Source organism: Dermochelys coriacea, chromosome 3 (genome assembly GCF_009764565.3).
Source record: "Dermochelys coriacea isolate rDerCor1 chromosome 3, rDerCor1.pri.v4, whole genome shotgun sequence".
Taxonomy (NCBI): domain Eukaryota; kingdom Metazoa; phylum Chordata; order Testudines; family Dermochelyidae; genus Dermochelys; species Dermochelys coriacea.
In genome coordinates this window covers 116,894,723-116,910,919 of record NC_050070.1, presented here as the reverse complement: position 1 = coordinate 116,910,919, position 16,197 = coordinate 116,894,723, and the positions used below count along the sequence as shown (strand labels likewise).

Below are 16,197 nucleotides of genomic sequence, written 5' to 3'. Positions count from 1 at the left end.
GAATATGTTTTTTTCCCATTTTAATCTAAAGAAGCTTCTTTGCACTGTCTAAGAAAAGTTGTTTTTCTTTTAGTCTTCTGAAAGTTTGAGTATACTAGCTTCAGAGTCACTCTGTTTAAAGCATTCTGTCTGCTTTATTTTCATTTTATTTTAACCTTTCACTTACATTTTTAGATGGTGTGGGTATTGTGAAAAGGTTTTTGTTGAAACAACTGCTTTGTTCACCACAAAATGCTGGCTGTTACTTCCCAGTAGAATGTGCTGCCCTCCATTTGTAAGTGTTCAGATTTCCAGCTGTAGTGAATCACAGCACTTTCAGTTACCATGGCAATGTTCCATTGCAGGAGCTGATAGATTCCAGACAGATTGGTGCAAGCCGCCTAAGCAGAGTTGAGACACTGGCTCCTGCAGTGAAACAGAACACAACTCCCAGTGGGTGTGAACTGCTAGATGCAGAGATGCAGGCCCTGCACTCCGACTGGAAGCAGTGGGAAGAGAGCATATTTCAAACCCAAAACAACTTGGAGGATATAGTTAGCCAAATGGATTTGTCGGAGCAGGAGTTCACAGTGCAGGTTGCTCAGCTGGAAAAGGCCCTGCAACAGTTCACCTCACTTCTTGCAGCCTGCTCTCAAAAGCTGACCCTCCTGGATGGCAAGCAAACTGATAAAGAAATAATTGAATGCTGGCACCAAGAAAAAGTAAGGCCACTTTCTGCTTCTCTAATCCTTTTTTGGTTTTAAATATACAAGTACTCTGTTGAGAAAACTTACCAGCAAGTGACTGTAATACATAGGCATAGGAAAAGCAGAAAGCTTTGAAATACATTTTTAAATATAAAATTCAAAGCTGAACTCTCTAGTAATGACTTAGTAAACTTTTTTAAAAGGAGTCACAGTATGCAGTGTTTTTATGAAGATATTTCTCTTTGGCCTCCATTGTACAAGGCATAATATATGTTTCTCAGCTCTCCCGACACTGAAAACAGGGCCTTTCAGCAGAGGGAGAAACCAGTGAATGCTAGTTTTGAGTTTTCCTTCCAACTCCCTCAGTATTTCAAGCCACAAAAGCACATGATTGTAGAAATGAGTATTGTATGTTGTGGTTTTCTGTAAGATCAGTTAGCCATCATAGGCATTATGTTTCCTTGAATTTAATCCTTGCTTTTTGCCAGTTTATTCTTCTCATTTCTCAGAACATCTTGGCATTGTGCATTATAAACTGTGGGCGTATATTTAGAGAAGAGGAATTAGAAGCTAGTATCAACTGGTTAACCGTTCTCTTAACTAGCTCAGCAATACTACTTCAAGACAGAGAGAGGCAGTTGAAACGCTTTTACCTTCTTACTTCTCTCCAAGGTGATCTTCCACAGCAGAGGCAAAAAGATTCCTGTAATATTATAACTATGAATGATATATGCCCCAAAAAGGTTGTAGAGTGTTTCAGTTTCTGCTAGCTTTGCACCAAAGCTGTCCCAGTAGAGTGAGAGAGCCATGTAATGCTTTCACTGTCACTCCTTCACTGAAGATCAGAAATATTCTAAAACTCCCAGAGGTTTCTTTCTTTAACCTGAGATTATTAATCTCCATCTCCTGCTTCCCTCTCATGTTAGTTTCCCTTTCACAGACTTCCCCTCTGATATGCAGATTTACAGTATCAGAATGCAGCATTCAGTACACAGCAGCAGGTCTGATAAGGCTGTAATACCACTTTCAACATTATGGTATGAATATGCAAAATTCCCCTTAGCTCATACTGTTTTTAACCTTGTATTGTTATCAACACACATACAGTAATTACCAGAGATTTTGTGCTTAAAACCCAATATTAAATATTAAAATATATAAAATATATATTATAAATATATTAAAAACCAATATTAAACTCCTTATAATCTCAAGAGACTTCAAAATGTTGCTTGTTAATATTTATACCGTATACAAATTGTAGCTGAATGTAGTACTTGTCTAATATACTTGCTTTTTTAATAACAAATATGCTGACTTCTAATAATATGTAGAATGCAGAAAAACAGAAGTCTTACTGCGTATGCCTCAACTTTGTAATGGAATTTAGAGTAAAAAGTAGGAAGCTGTGTACTAAAAATTAAGAGTCCTAAGGAAAATTAATAATGTGGACAAGGGTGAACCAGTGGATATAATGTACTTAGACTTTCAGAAAGCCTTTGACAAGGTTCCACACCAAAGGCTCTTAAACAAAGTAAGCCGTCATGGGACAAGAGGGAAGGTCCTCTTATGGATCAGAACTGGGTAAAAGACGGATGACAAAGGGTAGGAAAATACTAGTTACCTTTCTCCATTCAGAAAACTGACTAAAGTCCCCCAAGGATCTGTACTGGGACCAGTCCTATTCAACATATTCATAAATGATCTGGAAAAAAGAGTAAACATTGAGGTGGCAAAATTTGCAGACAATACAAAACTACTCAAGATAGTTAAGCCCAAAGCAGACTGCAAAGGGTTACAAAGGGATCTCTCAAAACTGGGTGAGTGGGCAACAAGATGGCAGATGAAATTCAATGTTGATAAACGCAAAATAATGCACATTGGAAAACATAATCCCAACTATACATACAAAATGATGGGATCTAAATTAGCTGTTACCACTCAGGAAAGAGACCTTGAAGTCATGATAAATAGTTCTCTGAAAATATCTGCTCAGTGTGCAGCAGAAGTCATAAAAGATAAAATGTTAGGAAACTTTAGGAAAGGGATAGCTAATAAGACAGTAAATACCATAATGCCTCTATATAAATCCATAGTATGCCCACATTTTAAATATTGCATTCAGTTCTAGTCACCCCATCTCAAAAAAGATATATTAGAATTGGAAAATGTACAGAGAAGGGCAACAAAAATGATTAAAGGTATGGAACAGCTTCCATATGAGGCGAGATTAAAAACACTGGGACTTTTCAGCTTGGAATAGAGATGATTAAGGGGGAATATGATAAAGGTCGATAAAATCATGGCTGGTGTGGAGACAATGAATAAGGAAGTTATTAGGAAGCAGAGCCCTTGGCCATTATCTTTGAAAACTCGTGGCGAACGGGGGAAGTCCCGGATGACTGGAAAAAGGCTAATGTAGTGCCCATCTTTAAAAAAGGGAAGAAGGAGGATCCTGGGAACTACAGGCCGGTCAGCCTCACCTCAGTCCCTGGAAAAATCATGGAGCAGGTCCTCAAAGAATCAATCCTGAAGCACTTAGAGGAGAGGAAAGTGATCAGGAACAGTCAGCCTGGATTCACCAAGGGAAGGTCATGCCTGACTAATCTAATCGCCTTTTATGATGAGATTACTGGTTCTGTGGATGAAGGGAAAGCAGTGGATGTATTGTTTCTTGACTTTAGCAAAGCTTTTGACACGGTCTCCCACAGCATTCTTGTCAGCAAGTTAAGGAAGTATGGGCTGGATGAATGCACTATAAGGTGGGTAGAAAGCTGGCTAGATTGTCGGGCTCAACGGGTAGTGATCAATGGCTCCATGTCTAGTTGGCAGCCGGTGTCAAGTGGAGTGCCCCAGGGGTCGGTCCTGGGGCCCGTTTTGTTCAATATCTTCATAAATGATCTGGAGGATGGTGTGGATTGCACTCTCAGCAAATTTGCGGATGATACTAAACTGGGAGGAGTGGTAGATACGCTGGAGGGGAGGGATAGGATACAGAAGGACCTAGACAAATTGGAAGATTGGGCCAAAAGAAATCTAATGAGGTTCAATAAGGATAAGTGCAGGGTCCTGCACTTAGGATGGAAGAATCCAATGCACCGCTACAGACTAGGGACCGAATGGCTCGGCAGCAGTCCTGCGGAAAAGGACCTAGGGGTGACAGTGGACGAGAAGCTGGATATGAGTCAGCAGTGTGCCCTTGTTGCCAAGAAGGCCAATGGCATTTTGGGATGTATAAGTAGGGGCATAGCGAGCAGATCGAGGGACGTGATCGTTCCCCTCTATTCGACACTGGTGAGGCCTCATCTGGAGTACTGTGTCCAGTTTTGGGCCCCACACTACAAGAAGGATGTGGATAAATTGGAAAGAGTACAGCGAAGGGCAACAAAAATGATTAGGGGTCTAGAGCACATGACTTATGAGGAGAGGCTGAGGGAGCTGGGATTGTTTAGTCTGCAGAAGAGAAGAATGAGGGGGGATTTGATAGCTGCTTTCAACTACCTGAAAGGGGGTTTCAAAGAGGATGGCTCTAGACTGTTCTCAATGGTAGCAGATGACAGAACGAGGAGTAATGGTCTCAAGTTGCAATGGGGGAGGTTTAGATTGGATATTAGGAAAAACTTTTTCACTAAGAGGGTGGTGAAACACTGGAATGCATTACCTAGGGAGGTGGTAGAATCTCCTTCCTTAGAGGTTTTTAAGGTCAGGCTTGACAAAGCCCTGGCTAGGATGATTTAACTGGGACTTGGTCCTGCTTTGAGCAGGGGGTTGGACTAGATGACCTTCTGGGGTCCCTTCCAACCCTGATATTCTATGATTCTATGATTCTATGAAGTGTTATTTACTCCTTCATGTAATACAGGAAGCAGGGGTTATCCAATGAGATTAATAGACAGCAGGTTTAAAACAAACAAAAGGAAGTACTATTTTACACAATGCACAGTCAAGCCATGGAACTCGTTGCCAGGGGATGTTGTGATGGCCAAAAAAGAACTGGGTAAGTTCATGGCGGATAGGTCCATCAATGGCTATTAGCCAAGATGGTCAGGGATTCAAACTCCATGCTCTGTGTGCCCTTTCCCTCTGTTTGCCAGAAGCTGGGAATGGACGACAGGGGATGGATCACCTGATGATTACCTGTTCTTTTCATTCCCTCTGAAGCATCTGGCATTGGCCACGGTTGGAAGACAGGGTACTGGGCTAGATGGACCATTGCCTAACCCATTATGGGCATTCTTACATTTTTAATAATGATCCAGCCATTTTGGACTTCCTTTGAAGTTATACTGTGACCATAAAAAAGACATGACAGCAATTCCATTTCTGTTATCTTACATTGACTCGATTGCCATGTGTGCTTAGAATTAAAATATCTTTCCTAATTGTTAGTGTTTGTAAGCTCATTCTGGTATCCCAAAGTCAAGCTATGTTCCTTAGGCAATAGCAATAATAAAAGATCCCACATTTAGAACTTATCTAAGAATTCTATTGATGTATGATCCAGAATCAAATCCATTTCACTGCCAGAGCAGTGTTGGCTCTGCAGGGCTTTATATAGATATATACAATGTAGGTATCTATTGTTCAGTGGTTCTCAACCTGTGGCCCAATCAGCACACAGTTGTGGCCCATGTGACATCCTCAGGGCCATAAAGGTAATATATATACTGTGTGGATGTGGGCCACATAACACAGAGAGAGCTGCATATGTAGCCCACAGTGGTAAATAGTCTCTTTCAGTTCATAACTGCACTTTAAAAGAAAACCCAGGTTTCTGCATTTTGGACAGCTTGTGCGTGAAATTATAGTATGCTATTATAAAGATCTTTCAGTGGTGGTAGTGGTAGGTTAATTGAAAATAAAAACTCCTTCAAACATGAATTTGTTATGTGCAGGGCATTTGTAGTAAATATTCTCTTTTCAGAAGTACTTGTGACATTTCAGAATAGTGAGTCCTACACTGTAGAACTTGAGAAATCCTGTATGTAAGCAATCAATATTATGTCATAATTGTTACTGCTAGAAAATGTCCTCTGGGTATTTTAGTGTAGCATGGTAGCTAAAAGAAATAAGCTTACATTCATTTCTAAGCAACATTACCAGTGTGTAAATAAATAAATTAATTCAAATATTATATTGGTATTAGAACATCATTGACAATTTGGGAGTTTCAGTCTTAATAACTGTGGAATCTACTGGTGTTTGAGTGAGTCAGAGCAGATATAACTAGTAATGTGGACATAAATAATGTAGGTTAGTTAAAGATATGGTGGAAATTCCTGTGGTGAAGTCAGTTTTTCACGGTTTCAGAATAATCAGAGCTGTAGTTTGTACACACGTGGTATTGAAATGCCTTTGGACAGTCATTCTGCTGAGTTTCACTGTATCCAAGTTAATTATAAACAGGTTTCACTAAACTTAATATTACATCGCTGGTGAGCAATCAAACCACTTTTTTTTTTTTTAAGCTAACAGGATTTTGTGGTTTTCCTTTTCTCTAAAATCTGGAAGGCTTTTCCTGACAGTTCAGCCTTTTTTAAAAATATGTGTAATATATTTGAATTTCCTAATTTACAGTACATTACAGGGTAAAAAACTTCATTTACCCACCCACAACCATCCAGACAGAGTTTTTGGTAAAAAGGGATTAGAAAGGAGGCTATCACTGCAGGTTGCTTGGCTATTGTCCATATGCTGTTCTACCAAGCCAGTCAATTGGCTTGTTAGAGTCTTGCAGGTATATGAAAGATTTGACATCTTTTACTGCTGATCTATATATTTGGACTTTTGAATAGCTTCTTAGTTTTTATTACATCTTAGTGAATATTGCCCAGTAAACAACCTATTCAAAGAGCTGTGCTTTTTTTATCTTTGTAATTGTCCACAAATAGATTGTGAAACTGTCAAATTATTTTTTTTTTGTAGTTTAAACTATTTGCTAATTTCTTGAGCAGTAATTCTTGGTTTGCAGATGGTTCACAGATATCCCATTGAGAATATTGTGAGTGTACCTGCACCTCTGCCCATATCTGGTCTCGCTCGGGGCACCCCCTCACATAATAGGCCTCTTGCCCTTACCTGTGTTGGGGTGGAATCACATGATTCTTTCACTCTTAGACCAGTAACTACTTATCGTCTTGCGGGTTTGACTGGGTTTCATGCATCTGCATTTCTTCCATTCAGCAACTTGTGGCTAGTGATAAAATGGTCAGCAGCCTTCTTTAAACCAAAGTATTTTGGTTTAGTAGTTGGAACAAAACTGTAGAGGAAAAGAGATTTTTTTTTTTTAATCAGCAGACAGCCTTCAGACATATTTAGCCTCATCTAAATTTAGGCTTCCTTGCTAGCTAAGTTAGATACTTTCCTCTAAAGTTATAGGGAGAACACACTTACGTTCTCCCCTGTGAGTCTGAGGGTTTCTCAAAAACTCCTCCCCGGCCTGACCAAGAGAGCGGGCTAGGCATTAAGACTACTCGCTGTGACATTGTACTTTGACACCGTGTTCATCTTCAGTGAATGGTAATCATTGGTCTTGTCACTGTGTGTGGCCTGTGGGTTAAGGTGGTGAAACTCTGCTTCCCTTTCGAAGTCCAATGCATCTATCACTTTTTGGGTTACAGATCAATAACCTGGACCAAATACCCCACATTCATCACACATTCTGCTTATGCTTAAATTAGACAGTATTGTTTCTATTCTCTGATGGGGTGGTTGAGGCAACTTACCAACAAAAATATATTACAATTATTAAAGTCAGACGTACCCTTTGAAATTTGCTTTAGGAGAATATTTGAGAAAAAACAGAATTTTACATAAGCATTCACACACACAAAAGCTTGAACACTAAAATATTTTCAGAAGATGAGCATGGTTGGGTAATGAACATGGTTGGATTGAAATTTGCTTTGGAATTCAGGTCAATATTTTCAGATTAATTCCAGTACTTTCTCAGCCCTAATAATTTTAGCCAAAGGGTAAAATTTTCAAACATGTCCAAAGTCCCATTTACAGAAGTGACTTTTTAGGAATTTTTTAAAATGGAGCCTAGACTCCTAATTCACTTATGTGCTTTTGAAAAATTTACCCAAAATGTTCAAATATGGATACTTAAAGTTAGGTTCCTAAATCCATATTTAGGCACCTAAGTAGAAGCTGACTATTCAGAGGTGCTAAAAACCTGCAAATCCCATTGGAAGTTAAAGGAAACAGGATGTACACAGCACCTTTCAAAATCAGGCAAGTTCTGTTTTGGTGCCTAAATTTGATTTTGGGAGCCTTCTTTTAGGCACCAGAATTGAAAATATTGGCCAGATCTTACAAAAGAACTGTAAATGACAGTATTTCTTTGCAGAAGTACCAAACACTTTGCCCATCTTAATGTTTAAAATATTCTGTGTTGTTCTTATTAATTTGTTTATTTAAAAGTGACAGCACTGAGGAAATGTACACATCCCATTTTTCTGAGTAATGGTACCATCTCGCTTTAACACAGCACAAATAATGTAAGACACACCTTATCTAAATTAGTTGACAACAGTATTGAACAGCCACAATTTCAGTTCTTTTCACACTGTTTTTGGGTTTTTTTCCACCAGGAAACACTGGATGCTCTAACAAAGGCAGAGAATATAACAGAAGAGCTCAAGACTCAATTAAATGACCTTTGTAGATTTTCCAGGGATCTGAGTACCTATTCTGCAAAAGTTTCAGGGTTAATTAAAGAGTACAATAGGTAAGCATTCATCTTATATACAGTTAAACAATACTCTGTGTATGTAACATATATCTTTTGATCTAGGATACCATAAGTTAGAAATTCACAAGTAAACAGTGGATTATTTACCGATTGCCTTAAACTTGATGGTAGTAAAGGTTGAAAAAATTGCCAATTTTTTTTAAGGCCTCGATTGAGTCATAAGACTCAGCTTTGAATGGTTAAGAATTGGCACTGTGAATGACAACAGATAGTCATTGGGCCAGAGACAGAGAGTGAAAATAACTCTATAGCCTGTTGATTTGGACACTCACCAAAAATGTGGGAGAATCTAATTCAAATCCCTGCTTCAATGATTATTGAATTGTTTATACAAAGTGGGAAAGCTTCCACAGGAGAGATTGAGAGCATATCCCATAATCTAGTGGCTAGGACACTCTCCTGCAGTGTAGGAGACCCAAGTTCGCATCCCTTTTTCACATCAGGAAGAAGAGGGTGTGACAGGGTGTACCAACCCCGCACTGGGCCACTGGGGGCAGACCAATCATTGTGGGCCCAGGTGGCCACTCCCCATTTCCTCTGCTGCGCATGCTCCAGGTGGAGAAGCCAGATAAAAGGAGGCAGCACAGCTCAGTTGGGGTAGGCAACAGAGGAGGAAGGACGTACACTGCTGGTTCCTGCAATGCTTCTAGTGGTAGAGCCTGATTACGCTTCAGGAAATTTGCAGATGGCAGAGACTGCTGGGAAGCCAAGCCGCCACCTGCTGAGGAGGCTGCTGCCTGCTCTGCGTCCCAGCCCAGAGGGAAGCAAGTCCTACAGACTATCTATTTGTTTTGCCCCACCAAGGGGCCATAGACTGATGTTTTCCCCTGACCAGGGGGCCAATTCACCAAGTGCCACTGCTGGCCCAGTCGGGAGGCTGCAGGGCTCCAGACTGGTTGTTTGTTTTGTCTGCCCAGAGACCAGGGACTAGTTTGTGACCCCCGTCAGGGGGCCCAAGACCCACTTAACAGGGAATTCTGACAACAGGGTGATGAGGTATACAGGGAAGGGAAGCTGGAGGCTGGGGCCAGTGCCACAGAGCTCCGAGGCAGACACATTGAAGGGTTGATGTTATGAGTGTGGCCAGAAGGGACACTTCAGATAGCACTGCCCTTTCATGGACTGCAATTATGGCCTGGTCTGGGTAGCAGGTTCTCGGGCCTGGCAAAGATGCTCACCTAAACTGATAGTCCCTATGCAGGTCAATGGCACTCCAGTATCTGGTCTTAATGACTTGGGTTGCAGCCAGACTCTCATACGGGCCAATCTGGTGAAGTCACTGGACTGGACAGAGGCCCTATATACCTCCAGTACATCCACGGGGATGTACAACTATACCCCGCCACTAAGGTAAAGCTAATGGTGGGCAGTCACAAGGAGACATGCCGGGTTGGTCTGGCCAAAGAGGTGGCATATCCCGTAGTCCTAGGTCAAGACCAATGTTCCCTCTAATTTTTAACAGGCCATGTAGGCAAAAAATTTCTTCTGTGCCGCCGCTGAAGCAAAAAAAAAAAGAAGAAGCCGCTGAAGCTGGAGTGCGCGTAGTGTTTCGCCGTGTGTCCGGGGTTTAAGATCTGTGTGCACGTGCACAGCTTAGAGCGAACAGTGGTCAAGACTGGTCCTGGTTTAGGGGGATCTTGCAAGAATGGGTGCGCTGTCCATTGGCAGAAACAAACCAGAGGCTGTGGGTGAGAGGATTCCTAGGCCAGAAGGAAGGAGGATGAGAGGAGAGACCCTCCTGCCCTGCCGAAGGCCCCAGACCATGCCCTACAGGAGGGGAGATGCTGGAAGTGAAGCGGGAGTGACTGATGGGACTTCCTGAGAGAGCAAAGAGAAGACCTCACTCTGAGTCGTGTGTGGGAGCAATTGACCCCAACTGAGGAGGAAGGGGATGCCAATCCACATACTCCCCAAGGATCGTGCTTTGAGGCCCACGATGAACACCTTTACTGGATGACCAAGAACCTACAAACCCAAGAAGTGATCCAACACTGGTGCCATGTAAGTTCCGGCGTGACCTGCTGCAATTGGCGAGAGAAGACCAGGTGGCCCTTAGGTTTTTCTGGCCTAGCATCCATAGGGAAGAGAGTGATTTCTATGTCTACTGCCCAGAGAGCCAAAGGCCCAGTCCCAGAGGGATACCAAGGCGCCCCGATCCCCCTCCCAGTGCTAGGAATGTCATTTGAGAGGATAGGCATGGACCTAATTGGGCCCTTGGAGAAGAGTGGCTCGGGGTTCCGCTATATATTGATGGTGGTAGACTATGCAACCTGATACCCCGAGGCTGCGACTGCAACTGTCATAGCAAAGGAACTCTTGAAAATGTTTGCCCAAGTCGGGATACCAAAAGAGATGCTGATGGATTGGGGGCGCCAGCTTTTCATCTCGACTAATGGCGGAGCTATGCAAGCTACTAAACATCCAGGCCCTGAAGACTTCTGTCTACCATCCCCAGACTGATGGCTTAGTCAAGAGTTTTAATGGGTCCTTGAAATCAATGCTCTATAAATCCATGGAGGACGACCCACAACATTGGGATAAACTGTTACCTGACTTGCCGTTCACGATACGGGAGGTACCCCAAGTGTCCAAGGGGTTCTCTCCATTTGAACTGTCTTTCAGGAGGCAACCCAGGGAGATCCTGGACCTCCTTCACAAGACCTGGGAGGAACAAGAGTCCCGAGTTACAGGGTCAGTTTCATATATATTACAGCTGCGGGAGTACCTTAAGAGGCTCGGAGGGTTTTCCCGTGATAATCTAATGAAAGCCTAACAGACCCGGGGCAGAGATACACCCAGGGCACCCATCTCCAGACCTTCAAACCCAGTGATTGTGTCTTGTTGTTACTCCCCTCATCTGAGTCCAAACTGTTAGCCAAATGGCAGGGACCATTTGAAGTGGGCAGAAGGGTGAGACTGGTAGATTACGAGGTCCGGTTGCCCGGACAGCGACACAATATCCGAGTGTACCACATCAACCTCTTAAAGGCCTGGAGGGCCCATAAGGGCATGCTAATTGCACCTTACCTGGCTGACCCTGAATTAGGACCAGACGCATTGAACCCCAACCCCCCACCCCCAACACCACAATGGTCATCGGGCAGGAGCTCAATGAAGAACAATGACAACAACTGCAACGACTGACCCAGTCCTTTCCAGCTGTTCTATCACCCCACCCCAGATGGGCAAAGATGGCATATTATCACATAGCTACGAGCCCAGGTCAGAGGGTGTGAGATGATCACCAGTCATTGCCCTAGAAGATGGGGGGGATTGTCAAGGAAGAACTTGAGGTGAAGCTAGCCTTGGGGGTCATGGAACAGTCCCATGGTGAGTGGAGAAGTCCTGTTATCCTTGTTCTAAAACCAGACTGGTTCACGAGGTTCTGCATAGATTTTCAAAAAGTAAATGCAATCTCCCGGTTTGATGCATACCGTATGCTACGGGTAGAAGAGATTCTGGAACAGTTGGGGAATGCCGAGCTCGTATCTACTCTCGATCTAACAAACGGATACTGGCAAATTCCCCTGACTCCTGCTTCCCAGGAGAAAACAGCTTTTGCCATACTGTTTGGCCTCTTCCAATTTATGACCGTGCCATTCGGGCTACATGGGGCCACTGTGACCTTTCAGAGGCTTATGGAACAGCTACTGCAGCCACTCGAGCAATATGCGGCAGCCTATATCGACGATGTAGTGATATACAGTACCAGCTGGAAGGACCATCTTAGACATCTCACCGTGGTGCTGCAAGCCCTTGGAAAAGCCATATTGACGGCCAAGCCCTCCAAGTGTCACCTAGAACAAAAGGAGGTAACATATCTGGAATACGCGGTGAGGTGGGGCAGCTGTGCCCACTCATGGATAAGGTCCAAGCCCTGAGAGACTGTCCAACTCCCATGACCAAGAGGTAGATGAGACAGTTCTGAGCTTGGCCGGTTACTACAGATGTTTTTTTCCAGAGTTTGCCACATTAACAGCACCCCTAACAGACCTGATGAAAAACTCCGAATCCAAGGGAGTACAGTGGTCTAGGGACTGCGAATACACTTTCCAGACCTTGAGGAAACGGTTAAGTCAGGAGCCAGTCATTTTTCACCCAGATTTTTCAAAAAGGTTTATACTCCAGACCAGTGCTTCAGAGGCAGGCCTTGGAGTGGTCCTGTCACAAGAGCATGAGGGGGAGGAGCACCTGATGCTCTATCTGAGTAGAAGGTTATTCCATCACAAGACAAGGTACTCCACAATAGAAAAAGAGGGACTGGCTGTGAAATGGGCTGTTGAAGCCCTATGGTACTACCTGTTGAGGAATCCCTTCCAACTAATCGCAGGTCATGCAACCCTGTGATGTCTCCATTCTATGAAAGACACTAATGCCAGAATTATGAGATGGTACCTTGCCTTCCAACCCTACGAATTTGAGGTACTTAATCACCCAGGCCAAGCCCACGCAAATGCGGACTTCTTTTCCTGGGTAGGAGGGAGAGAGGAAAGGATGGGGGGCAACCGTCTGATCTGGACTTGAGGGGGAGGGTGTGTGACGGGGTGTACCAATCCCACACTTGGCTGCTGGGGGCAGGCCAATCATTGTGGGCCCATATGGCCGTGCCCCCTTTCCCCTGCTGCGTATGCTCCAGGTGAAGAAGCCAGATAAAAGAAGTCAGCCCAGCTCAGTCAGGGCAGGCGACAGAGGAGGAAGGATGTACACTTCCAGTTCCTGCAACACCTCTGGTGGTAGAGCCTGAAGACCTGGACTACGCTCCAGGTGACTCACCAACGGCAGAGACTGCTAGGGAAGCCAAGCCGCCACCCACTGAGGTGGCTGCTGCCTGCTCTGTGTCCCAGCCCAGAGGGAAGTAAGGCCGACAGACTGTCTGTTTGTTTTGCCCCACACAGGGCTGCAGCCTGATTGTTGTGCCCAGGAGACTAATTCACCAAGTGCCGGGGGCTGCAGGGCCCTAGATTGTTTATGTGCCTGCCCAGGGACTGCAACCCAATTGCTGCTAGGTACTATTGCCTGTCCCCCCTTCTGTTAGTTTCTTTTGTGGGCCCAGAGAGAACGGACTAGTCGGTTAAGCGACCTTGTCAGGGCCGAGACCCACTTGGCCGAAATCACCCACTTAACAGGGAATCCTGACGACAGGGTGATGGGGTGTACCAACCCAGCAGTAGGCCGACGGGGGCACCCCAACTTGACACACAGGGCCCCCATCACAGAGGGAATTGAACTTGGGTCTTCCACATGCCAAGTGAGTGCCCTGAACACTTAGCTAAGAGTTATAAGGATGGCAGAAGCATCACCACTGGCCATTTTGTAAACATCACCTAAATTCTGGGGGGGGAGGGGAGGAAGTGGCCAAAACTACTTAGTGAATTGCTGTTGAATTCACGAAGAGGTTCTAGTCTACCAAAATCTCATTATTATTTTTTTGGTGAACACACTATTCATGTGGAAAAAGTCACCCAGCTCTAGCAAGGGTATTACTCATCAGAATGAGCCCTGGGAAAAATCTGTGACTCAGCATCACAATTCCTCTCCTGCTTTTCCTTTTTTCCTGGGAGGAATTAAGTTGCAACAGCTCTTTACAGTGCTCATTTTACTCCCTCCTCCCTGGCCGCTCTCACTTTCACTCAGCTCTGCTGGCCGGTGCAGTTTGGGGGTGGAGCCAAGGCTCTGCTCACTCTTACTTGCTTGTGGTGGTGGGAAGTATGTACTCTAGACCTGTTAGGTTTTGCAGGAGGTGGTGGCTTTTCCCCCCATGGCCATATAAGATAAGAACACAATCTAACCCTAAACAAATTGTTCAGTTGCTTTTAGTCTCAAAGTATATATAATGTGAGTTTTCGTATAATACCTGTGGAAATACCTATTTCATTGTATCTAATTGAATCTCCCATTCCCCCCTGTTTTCATTTAACTCCGTAAAATGACACTCAGCCTCTGTCTACAAGCTTCAAAGGGCTGTCAGAATAAAGAGGAGGTTTTGCAGCAGAGATTCCAGACAGCTTTCAGGGACTTCCAACAGTGGCTGGTCAGTTCAAAAATCACCACCGCCAAATGCTTTGACATGCCTCAAAATATCAATGAAGCACTGACAAGTCTACAGAAAATACAGGTAATTGCACCACAATCAGATAAAAAGAAAAGGAGTACTTGTGGCACCTTAGAGACTAACAAATTTATTAGAGCATAAGCTTTCGTGAGCTACAGCTCACTTCATTGGATGCATTTGGTGGAAAAAAAAAATCAGATACTGATTTAAGAGGGACATGATTAGCTTAAAACCAACACATCTATCTGAATTTTGTTTACTTACTATTTTTAGTTTACTATTGTTACAGCAAGACTAATTATGACTATAACTGAGAAGGACTAGAGAATTTTTTTTTCTCTGGTTGGTTGGTTTGTTTTTGTGGATAGCCATTTTCACTATTTTCCACATTCTAGGACATGTCTATACTGTAAACATAGGGTGTGATTACAGCCCAAACTCACAGACCTGAGCAAACTTTACTCTAGCTAGCTCAAGTCTCAGTAGCACAGGAGGGGTCTATCCGGGGTTCTGGATAGGCTTGTACAGCCTGCGCAGAAACCCATTCTGCCAGAGCTTCACCACTTGAGGACCCAAGCCAGCTAAATTAATGTTGGCTCAGGTATGTCGGCTTGAGCCGCAGTCACACCGTGCGATTAAATTTAGAATACTCAGTCAGTTTCCTCTATCCATCTGGGTCTTTCACACAGTGACACGGGGGAAACATATTTTTTAAAAACAGGAAAATGTTTGTAAAACAACAACACAAAATGGAAGGCAAGAACGTTATGTGGTACCTGAAACTATTTCAACGTAATAGTTTCTGCAAACTTTTCATCATGTATGAATATAATCTTTATAATGTAAGTAAAGGACCACAAACATGCCAGCAGGCAATTAACTTGTATATTTTTCAATTAAAGGTAATACTAATCCTTCTTCAATAGTTTATCTGCATATTCCAAGTCCCAAAACAGATAATTTTCCCCTTGGAATTGTACTTAAAATTTTGCTTAATGTTGGATTAACTTCAGAACTTCACCCATTAATTTTTTGCATTAAGCCCATAACTTCTTAATCTGGAAATAATTTGGTAAGGTAATTGTGAACCAGAAGCTTTAAATTATGGCAATTCTGATCATCATCATAATAAATAGCTTTAGTTATATATTTCTTTTCAATCTAAAGATTCACAAAATACTTTTACAATTATACACAGAAATTTCACCCATAACTGAAATACAGGTACTTCTGAGGTGGAATTTGAAATTTGTTTTTTGACATATCCACATTATGCAATAGCTCCAAGAAATGCAGAATACCTTGAATTGCGGAGGTAACTAAGCAGAATGTAGCTACCACAATTTAGCGTTTGTCCCGAATAGCAGGGTTAACACCCCTACGCTCTTGGGTTTTTTTTTTTTGTTTTGTTTTGTTTTTAAAGGCCTATGTGGTTATTGAAGATTCCAAGTGAGTTACACTGTATATGTCACCTAAAAGATGATCTCTCCAGTAGCAAAGTAACTCAGACCACGATGCCTGGGTATTCGTTCAATATCTACTCTGAGCAAAGTCTACCTGCCACATATTGAATCCCTAGTACTGCTCCTTCTTGCAACACATTGAGATTTTCAAAGCGGTATCCTATCCCAGTAAAGAATGGGTCATTTTATGAATTCTCAGTCCGAGCTTGTTAGTATCCCTTTCGTTTAGGCTCGTGGTAC

General features: G+C 43.1%; 1 protein-coding gene across 1 annotated transcript in view; it reads left to right on the top strand.

Annotated features, from left to right (window-relative positions):
* Window positions 1-16,197, top strand: part of SYNE1 (spectrin repeat containing nuclear envelope protein 1) — a 507,598-nt gene that overhangs the window by 246,173 nt on the left and 245,228 nt on the right. The window contains 3 exon segments of the mRNA XM_043511213.1: window positions 345-701; window positions 8,282-8,418; window positions 14,380-14,557. Coding sequence (XP_043367148.1) covers window positions 345-701; window positions 8,282-8,418; window positions 14,380-14,557 — 672 coding nt within the window.